Source organism: Jaculus jaculus, chromosome 8 (assembly GCF_020740685.1).
Source record: "Jaculus jaculus isolate mJacJac1 chromosome 8, mJacJac1.mat.Y.cur, whole genome shotgun sequence".
Classification (NCBI taxonomy): Eukaryota; Metazoa; Chordata; class Mammalia; order Rodentia; family Dipodidae; genus Jaculus; species Jaculus jaculus.
This window is the reverse complement of record NC_059109.1, coordinates 108,232,800-108,242,840: the sequence shown is the minus strand read 5'-3', so window position 1 is coordinate 108,242,840 and position 10,041 is coordinate 108,232,800. Positions and strand designations below refer to the sequence as shown.

Below are 10,041 nucleotides of genomic sequence, written 5' to 3'. Positions count from 1 at the left end.
TTCCTGATCGGTAGTTTTTAATTATTTCTATTTCTTTACTTATGTCTTGTATTGAGCTCCTTCATTAAGTTGGTTTCCGGTGTTCTCTTGGGATTTCTTCAGGAGTTTGTTTTCTTCCTTGATTCCTTTGAACATAGGCATAATCTTTTTTTTTTTTTTTTTAATCTCTGTCAGACATTTCATCTAAAACAGTCTCACTGGAGGTCATTTATGATGGGTTTGTAATTTTTGGTAGAAGTGTATTGTCTTGATTCTTTATGTTTTTTGTGTTATAATGTGGAGATTGTTGCATATTGAGTTAATTTGGTGCTTGGGTTTTCTAATTATCTGTAGTGTTCTTAGCCATGTAGCTCCAACTTTATATATCTTCAGGGTAGGGGTTTAAGGTGTAGCTTTTATGCTCCAAGAGAAACAGCAGAAGTGATCCTAGGTGTTGAGTTTGTCTGCTATTCAAGTATTCTAGTAGACTGGGTAGAGCAATTTCCTGGCAAATTCTAAAATTCAACTGAGCAATATACACATTTAATCAAAACCAGCACAGAGTATTTATGCAAGAGTGGGGATTAGGGGCTGGAGAGATGGCTTAGCGGTTAAGCGCTTGCCTGTGAAGCCTAAGGACCCCAGTTTGAGGCTCGACTCCCCAGGACCCACGTTAGCCAGATGCACAAGGGGGCGCACGCGTCTGGAGTTCGTTTGCAGTGGCTGGAGACCCTGGTATGCCCATTCTCTCTCTCTCTCTCTCTCTCTCTCTCTCTCTCTCTGTCTGTTTGCCTCTTTCTCTCTCTGTCTGTTGCTCTCAAATAAATAAATAAACAATTTAAAAAAAAGAGTGGGGATTAAAACAAACAGATAATCTAATAAGGAAAAGTCCCTAAGGGTGTGTGTTGCTCCACACTCTTAATCATGTCAACTGGGACGTTGAGATTTCTGGTCTGAAATGGGTTCCAGGTCAGCCCAGGGCCAAGTCATACCCTGCCCCCAGTGACAGAAGCAAAAGACAAAGCGCCTGCAAATCAGGAAGTGCCAAAGGCAACAACTGTCAACACCAAAATACAGCTTTTTGAGAATAGTAAAGGCAAGCAGGAAGACGTCACACAACCTGCCCTGTCGTAGAAAGAGATGAGCACTTCCCGTGCAGGCCTATGTACTTGGGCTACGTGCTGGCCTTGGTGTAAGAAGGCCATTGTGGGATGGCCTCCAACCTCACTAGTGCTGACTGCCCACTTCGATCCCCCTGGGTTGTGCTGTGGATCTGGTGTTCTGGTCATCTGTGCTGGGTGTCCTGAAGCCTGGGGAGGGGGAGTCCTCCAGTGGTTTGTGGCTCTGACAGTTGGGGGATGGGAGACAGTGCAGGATGCCTGGAGTCGTATCTGAGCTGCTGAGCTGGTCCTGTTTTTATCTCCAGCATCTGCTCAGCTGGCCCCTGCTATCATCCACTTCAGGTTTCTTGACTTTGCGAGGAGCCTGATGTGAGTAGAAAATCCCTCCACCTGGTTTCTGCTCCTGCATTGGGCTGTAAGTGCCTCAGTGGGATTCCTCCTTTCTAGAAGATCTGAGTCTCTGCTGTGGTTGATAATAACTTACACACCTTCACTTTTGGTAGGAGAGTGTATTTTGCTGTTTTTGTTTGTCTGTTTGTTTTGCTTACTTCCTTCCCTAGGCTGCCATCTTACCTGGAAGTCTTCCCCTTTTTTTAAAATATTTATTTATTTGATAGAGAAAGAGGGAGGGAGAGAGAGAATGGGCATGCCAGGGCCTCTAGCCACTGTAAACGAACTCCAGACGCATGTGCCACCATGTGCATTTGGCTCACATGCATCCTGGGGAATCGAAACTGGGTCCTTTGACTTTGCAGGCAAACACCTTAACCGCTAAGCCATCCCTCCAGCCCTTTTTCTCTTTTTTTTTTAATGATGGGAATCACCTGGCGGTACAACTGGCATGTTTCTGATAATGTGCATTGTGTTCACCCGAAGCTGAATTTCTAGAATTCATATTTCCAGGTCACTTGGGCAAGTAAAGATGGCTGGTTGTAAGATTCTCCCTATCTGTCCTGTGTAATGGCATACTAATATCATCAGGCTGTTTGGGAAGGGAAAGGGAAGAAAGTGGATTTTGCTCATTTCTAGCAGCAGTAGCTGGTCTGGCTTGGTCTGCAAGCTGGTGGGTGGGTACCAGTCTCACTACTTTGCAGAGGGAAATAGCTGTTTACATTGGCCAAGAGTCACATAGGGTCAGATAAATGGAGCATGGTTTCTACTGCCTTCCATGTGAATAGGAATGAGTAAGGCACACACTGGCCTTTCCCCAGATTCCTCATGAATTGAAGGAGATGTTCAAACCTTTAGATGTGGGTAAGCCAGCTCCTGGCAATACTATATGTGCAGTTTTTCTTCCTTTCTTTCTTTTTTTTAATTTTTTTTCTTTTATTTATTTGACAGTAACAGACAGAGAGAGAAAGAGGCAGAGGGAAAGAGAGAGAGAATGGGCACGCCAGGGCTTCCAGCCACTGCAAACGAACTCCAGATTCATGCGCCCCCTTGTGCATCTGGCTAACGTGGGTCCTGGGGAATCGTGCCTTGAACCAGGGTCCTTAGGCTTCATAGGCAAGCGCTTAACCACTAAGCCATCTCCCCAGCCCCTTCCTTTCTTTTTTTGTTTTGGTTTTTCAAGGTAGGGTTTCACTGTAGTTCAGGCTGAACTGGAATTCACTATGTAGTCTCAGGGTGACCTCGAACTCATGGCGATCCTTCTACCTCTGTCTCCTGAGTGCTGGGATTAAAGGTGTGCACCACCATGCCTGGCTCAGTTTTATTTTTGAATATTTTATTTATATTTATTTATTTGACAGAAAGAGGGAGAGAGAATGGGTGTGGCAGGGCCTCCAGCTGCTGCAGACAAACTCCACATGCATGCGCCTTGTTGTGCATCTGGCTAATGTGGGTCCTGAGGAATTGAACCTGGGTCCTTTGGCTTTACAGGCAAATGCCTTAACTGCTAAGCCATCCCTCCAGCCCAGTTTTATCTTTTTTAATATATTTTATTCGTTTATTTCAGAGCAAGAGGCGGATAGAGAGAATGGATGTGCCTGGGCCTCTAGCCACTGCAAATGATCTCCAGATGCATGTGCCACCTTGTGCATTTGGCTTTATATAGGAGAATGTTCCTGGTCAAAGTTATACTCAAGAAGTTATGTAATATTGGGACTTTACCTAAAATGTATGTGTATATGTTACAATAGGCAGAAAGTTAGGGAATTGGGAGAGGAGGCAGTGTAAAATTTTCAAACGCTGACCTTTCAGCCAGCAATCCTCAAATTGCTTGTCATTTCTTAGTTCAAAGGAACCAGAAGGAGGGCTGGAGAGATGGCTCGGCAGTTAAGGTACTTTGCCTGTAAAGCCTAAGAATTCTGGGTTTGATTCCCCAGTATCCATGTAAGCCAGATGCACAAAGTGGCACATGCGTCTGGATTTCATTTGTAGTGACTAGAGGCCCTGGCACACTCATTCTCTCAAATAAATTAATTTTAAAAAGTTTTTAAAGGAACCAAAAGAGCAGCTTAGGGTCCCAAAGCTTAAAGGTAAACTCATGACAATAGAAGTCATTAACTGGTTACAGCTGACAGGGAAATAGCAATAAAAACAGGTAGAATCAAAATAAAAGAAAGACTGATTGAGAGGGGGAGGGGATATGATAGAGAGTGGAGTTTCGAAGTGGAAAGTGGGAGGAGGGAGGGAATTACCATGGAATATTGTTTACAATCATGGATGTTGTCAATAATAATAATAATGAAAAAGAAAAACAGGAAGAGATCTATCTGAATCACCCCTCCTGAGCTTTTTTTTTTTTTGAGGGAGGGTCTCACTCTAGCTCAGGCTGACCTGGAATCACTATGGAGTCTCAGGGTGGCCTCGGACTCACGAAGATCCTCCTACCTCTGCCTCCCGAGTGCTGGGATTAAAGGCGTGCACCACCATGCTGGGCAAAAAACTATATATAGAAAATGAAGGAGAGTTCTCTCTCATCCTAGCAAATATGGTAGTCCTTTCTGTGAATGATTGGCTGGCCCCATAAATACAGTTCAACCCCTCCTCCCCCCCTTTTTTTTTTTCAAGGTAGAGTCTCACTCTAGCCCAGGCTGACCTGGAATTCACTCTGAAATCTCAGGGTGGCCTCGAACTCATGGTGATCCTTCTATTTCTGCCTCCTGAGTGCTGGGGTTAAAGGCATGCGTCACCACACCTGGCTAACCCCATTTTTTAAAAAGCGTTTCTGAACTGTTTCCACATTTGTTCCTAATGTGATCTCAAGTTCTGGGGACAAAAAGCCACACCTGTGTTAAAGATTCCATGAGGCTGATTAGAATTTCTGTGATTGTGGAGAGTTGGGATGTTGCACGTCTACAGCCAAGTTGTTTTGGATTTTGTAGCCATTTATTGCCAACCTCTGTGTCTGACTTAACATCCTTGTGACTATCGGGTGTGATCCTTTTTGGAATGTATACAACCTTAGCTCCTAGCAACCCAAAGTTTAAGGATGTCATCAGATAGCATGTAATGCTTATAACAAAGATTTCCCACTTTGCTATAACCCATCTCGTATCATGCTTCCAGCAAAGTATTTTTTTAAGTACCCTGACTTCCTTGTTTTGTTAATACAAAAACTTTAACTGTTACCATATGCAACATGGTGTTTGGGGTAACATCAACCTGTGTTTCTGGCTCATAGTCACTTCTATTTGGCTCCAAAATGTCTCACTCCCTTTGATGTTTTTAAATATCTCGAAAGACATAGAGAGGGCTAGGGAGAAACTGGGCATTCCAGGACTTCTAACCACTGCAACGAGCTCCAGACACATGCACCACTTTGCGTATCTGGCTTACATGGGTACTGGGGAATCAAACCTAGGTCCTTAGGCTTCAGAGGCAAGCGCCTTAAACCACTAAGCCACCATGTGAATTGTTTATGCCAACATTAATATGAATGGAATATATGTGTATATATATATAAAACTTCCCCTCCCAAAGTAGAAAATATTCAGTAAAAGATGTAAACATACAAGGGGGTGAAAAAAAACCCCTACAAAAGCCATAGTTTCCTTAACAGCCAAATAAGCCCGGAGACAAGACTCCCTTTGGTTGAGTGAAGGTCTCAGCAGGCCACAGGTGAGGCTGGACCTCTAGGGAAGTGTACTGCCCCAGTGCAGTGCAGTGCCAAACAGATCAATTATGCTCTACACACTGGAGTCTGGAGCAGTGTGCCCTCGGACTCCTGAAGAACCCGGCTGCAGGAAGCCTCAGGGCAAGGAGACTTATGAGAGCCGAAGTGTTTTCAAGGGTTATCAAGTCATTTACTGTCTGATGTGTCACAGAGGCACCTGCTGGCCCTTAGTCCTGAGGAAAGCCTGGATCGTTTACTTCACCTGGAAGAGAAACTAGACTCATCTTCAAGGTTGCCACAGAAGAGTCACATGCATCTCACACAGGCCACTGGGAAGGACAGTCACTTCGATTTTACTTACTTTTTTTGTTTGTTTTTTTGGTTTTTAAGGTTTTGGTCTCACCCGGAATTCACTATGTAGTGTCAGGCTGGCATTGAACTCACATGGATCCTCCTACCTCTGACTCCTGTATGCTGGGATTAAAGGTGCATGCCACTACACCCAGCTCAGTTTGATTTGTTTTTGAGGGGGGACTGCTAACAGAATAGGTTTCAGCAGTGTCAGTCTGTTTAGTTGGAGGGGGGGAACATGGCAGAGCAGCTCCAGAAGCAGACAATAGGGGTACTGGCACTTGTTCATACATCTTTTTAAAAAATTATTTATTTGACAGAGACAGAGAAAGAGGGAGATATAGAGAATGGGTGCACCGGGGCCTCTAACCACTACAAGTGAACTTCAGACACATGCATCACTTTGTGCATCTGGCTTTTGTGGATCCTGGGGAATCAAATCTGGGTCCTTAGGCTTCGCAGGCAAGTGCCTTAACTGCTAAGCCATCGCTCCATCCTGTTGTTCATATATCTTAAGGAAGCTACAAATTATGATGATGTGGTCAAATGCTAACATTTATGTAAACTCTTTTCTTTTTTGCACTGATTTTACTCTAGGGAACTTTTAGGACGCTGCTGGTGATGGCTGAAGTCTTGCGTTCTTCCTGTCCTGTGGCCTCCCAGCACAACTTGATCTGTACATCAATTCAATAAGCTAACTAAAAAAATAAAAAATGGTGCCTGAGATTAGTGAGACAGCTCAATGGTTAAAGGTGCTTACACAAGCCAGGTGTGGCAACACACACCTTTAATCCCAGCACTTGGGAGGCAGAGGTAGGAGGATCCCTATAAGTTCAAGGCCAGTGTGAAAGGGCTCAACCTCTCTTGGCAATGGTGTGTTAAACTATTTAGTAAATTGAACATTTGATTTGCTGATTTGGGGAGTGGGGTGGGGTGATTTGGCAACTCTTTATTTTATTTATTTTATTTTGGTTTTTTGAGGTAGGGTCTCATGCTAGCTCAGGCTGACCTGGAATTCACTATGTAGTCTCAAGGTGGCCTCAAACTCTCGGTGATCCTCCCGCCTCTGCCTCCCAAGTGCTGGAATTAAAGGTGTGTGCCACTATGCCCAACTTATTTATTTTTTTTTTATGTTTTTTTCGAGGCAGGGTTTTGCTCTACCCCAGGCTGACCTGGAATTCACTATGTAGTCTCAGGGTGGCCTAGCACTCATGGGCTTGTAGCATTTGGAAGGGTGATTCTTTGTGGTAGGAGAGCACCCTTGTCTGTGTTTTGAGTTGCCTCCTTCTGGGGGAAAAGCAGCGCGCAGTCACGAGTTTCCCCTGCAAGCACAGATGGGAGGAGGCGCACCAGAAGGGGAGGAGCCCACAGCCAGAGGGAGCTCTCCATCTGCTAGGTGGCTGCAGCAGTCTCTGAAGTACATCTAGCTAACGTACATGGGCGTGTCTTAGAAAACTAGTTTCCATGTGTGAAATACTTTGTAACATTAAAAAATGTAGAGGGCCCGGAGGGATGGCTTAGTGGTTAAGGTGCTTGCCTGCAAAGCCAAAGGACCCAGATTTGATTCTCCAGGACCCACATAAGCCAGATGTACAAGGGGGCACATCTGTCTGGAGTTCATTTGCAGCAGTTGGAGGTCCTGGCGTGCCCATTCTCTCTCTCTGTGTCAAACAAAAATATTTTTTTAAAAAAGTAAGCCAGGCATGGTGGCACATGCCTTTAATCCCAGCACACAGAAGGCAGAGGTAGGAGGGTCACCATGAGTTCGAGGTCACCCTGAGAATACAGAGTGAATTCCAGGTCAGCCTGAGCTAGAGTGAGACCCTACCTTGAAAAAACAACAACAAATATAGAGGGGCTGGAGAGATGGCTTAGGGTTAAAACACTTGCCTGCAAAGCCTAAGGACTCATGTTCAACTCTTCAGATCCCATGTGAGCCAGATGCACAATGATGCAACGGTGCAAATGCACACAAGGGTGCACAAACATCTAGAGTTCTACTACAGTGGCTGGAAGCCCTTGCATGCCAATTCTCTCCTTATATATCTCTCTCTTGCTTGCTCACTCTCACTCTCATTCTCTTGCATTAAAAAAAAAGGCCAGTCTGTTGCGCTTGCCTCAAAAAAGAAAAAAATGTAGGTCTGGAGAGATGGCTTAGCAGTGAAGGTGCTTGCCTGAAAAGCCAGGTTTGATTCCCCAGGGCCCATGTAAACCAGCTGTACAAGATGGCGAATGTGTCTGGAGTTTGTTTGCAGTGGCTAGATGCCCTGTCATCCCCATTCTCTTATTTTTCCTCTGCCTCTTCCTCTCTCTCTAAAATAAATAAAGTAAAATTTTTTTAAAAAATATTTTATTTATTTATTTGAGAGAGGTAGAGACAGAAAGAGAGGGCTTCCAACCATTGCAAACAAACTCCAGACACGTGTGCCCCCTTGTGCATCTGGCTTATGTGGGTCCTGAGGAATCGAACCAAGGTCCTTTGGCTTCCCAAACGCCTTAACCTCTAAGCCATTCCTCCAGCCCTAAAGTAAATTATTAAAAAAGTAGAAGTCAGTCAATTTTAATAGAAAAGAAGTTATTGTAAATACAGTGGTTTTTCATATTACAGTAGTATATTTGGATAACCCAAATAGCCATAATTTAGACGAATTGCAGTAATAAAACTATACCTCTTAAAAACATATGTACAGTGTCCAGTGTGATGACATTTAAGTGAGGAGATTGCACTTGCAATGAACACAGCTAGCCATCCCTGAGCCCATGCCGTTGGCAAGTTCTGTGCAGACATGCTGGGAGTGGCAGCCCAGTGAGGGTCACCTTCCTGTAGCGTGTACTGATGGACATGGAGAGTTTGAAGACTGAGCCCACAGCCGGATAGTGGGACGACCAACTGCATCAAGTCCTGACTGCATTTTAGTCTTCCCAGCCCAAAGTAAAACAGTGCAAGTATTTAATCTCTTCCTTAGTCATTCTTTGAGGAGAGCCCCCAGCATCTGTCCCTTCAGTATCAAGGTTGGGAACAACCCAGGAAGTTATCCAAGACCTCTAACCCAGACGGTCTGCTGTGTACTATGGCACCTTCCCCCAAACCTGGCACACAGTGGGCACCACTGCTGCTTGGAAGTGACCAAGGAATCACAATCTCATGTATCTGAGGGTGCTTGGCTAGTGAGCTAGAGAGTTATGGCATCACAGTAGTTTCATTTTACAAGATGTTTCTTTAAGTGAAGTCCAGGAGAACCAGCAGCCTTTACACAGAGAGGGATGCTGGGGCAATCTTGCTGATCAGTTTGTTGAGAGCTCGGACTTTTTCTTCCAAGACACGGTTTTTCCTCTCAGCATCTCGCTGGCTCTCTTCTGTGAGCTGAAGTGCTTTCATGAGGTGAGCATTTTCCACATACAGTTCCTTGAGCAGCAGATCGGATCTGGTGTTCTTTTCCAACTAGAGAGGAGAGAGAGAGAATAACTTTCTAAGGAACTGCTCCAGGATGCTAAGGCCAGCAGGCCCTCATCCACTTCTGTGCCAACCTTGCCCTTGGGGCTCTTGACATCTAACACACATACTGAATACAGTGGCAAGTTTGTGCTCCTTGATATGAGGGAGAAAACTGAGAATCTTGAACTAAGTGGTGGAGAAAACTCAAGATAATCTTATGACAATCTCTGTCATGAAATTAAAAATGCCAGAATACACAGGCCTGGGAAAAGCCATTACTTGGTGAAACAATGAATCTATGTGAAACAGTGGATCTTTAAGTCCCCAAAATGTTTGGTTCATGTCCTATTGCCCTGCTGCTGTGGGCTCGCCACATGCCCCTTTGTGGCCAGGTATGTGAGTGACCACCATGCACAAGTTGCTGGGCAGTTTTCAATGACAAAAGCAGAGCACAACCTTGTTTAAGACACAGGCGCACTGGGGTCTGAGTGGTAGGCTCTGTGAGACCATGCTGAACTCATTCACTCAGCAAATAGAGTCCCCACTTTGTACCCAGTCTGGAGACATACTTCCCTGGCAGAGTACACTATGAGAAGGGACAGAGGGAAAACAACCTGTGCAAGTACAAGGGAACCAGCAGGCCAGACAGCTTCAGGAGGCCATTGGCACACCACACTGGGTGAGGTGAGCAGAAGGCAGCTTCTCTAAGGACATTTGAATAGAGATGTGCATAAATCCAGGGACTGAGTTGAGGCTAGACTTGAACACTATATACACAGAGGAAAGAACATTCACGAAGGCCCTGTGGCCAGCAGGCACATGAGGAGAGCTGTGGTCTGAGGAACTTGCGGCGGGAATGAGAACAGTCTGGGTTTGCTCCAGCTGACTCTGTTGTGTGGAACAGCAGCTCTCAGGCTGTGTCTGGCCTTCACTGACTTGATTTTACACAGAAACAGCTTTGACCTGAGTTGCTCTGCTTCGAGGTCAGTGCTACGAAAGAAAGCATGGCTCCGCACCTTGGGCACACAGGTAAGTGCCACCATCTGCCAGCAGAGCAGAAGACCCAAACTGACACTTCATCTGTGCCAGTAAAT

The 10,041-nt window shown here is 45.1% G+C and overlaps 1 protein-coding gene across 4 annotated transcripts in view; it reads right to left on the bottom strand.

Moving 5' to 3' along the window:
- Positions 1–8,104: 8,104 nt before the first annotated feature.
- Positions 8,105–10,041, bottom strand: part of Ninl (ninein like) — a 129,505-nt gene continuing 127,568 nt past the window's right edge. For all 4 annotated transcript variants that reach the window (XM_045156030.1, XM_045156033.1, XM_045156031.1 and 1 more), the window contains one exon: positions 8,105–8,953. In XM_045156030.1, coding sequence (XP_045011965.1) covers positions 8,762–8,953 — 192 coding nt within the window. In that variant the 3' untranslated portion in view covers positions 8,105–8,761. The remainder of the gene's footprint in view (positions 8,954–10,041) is intronic.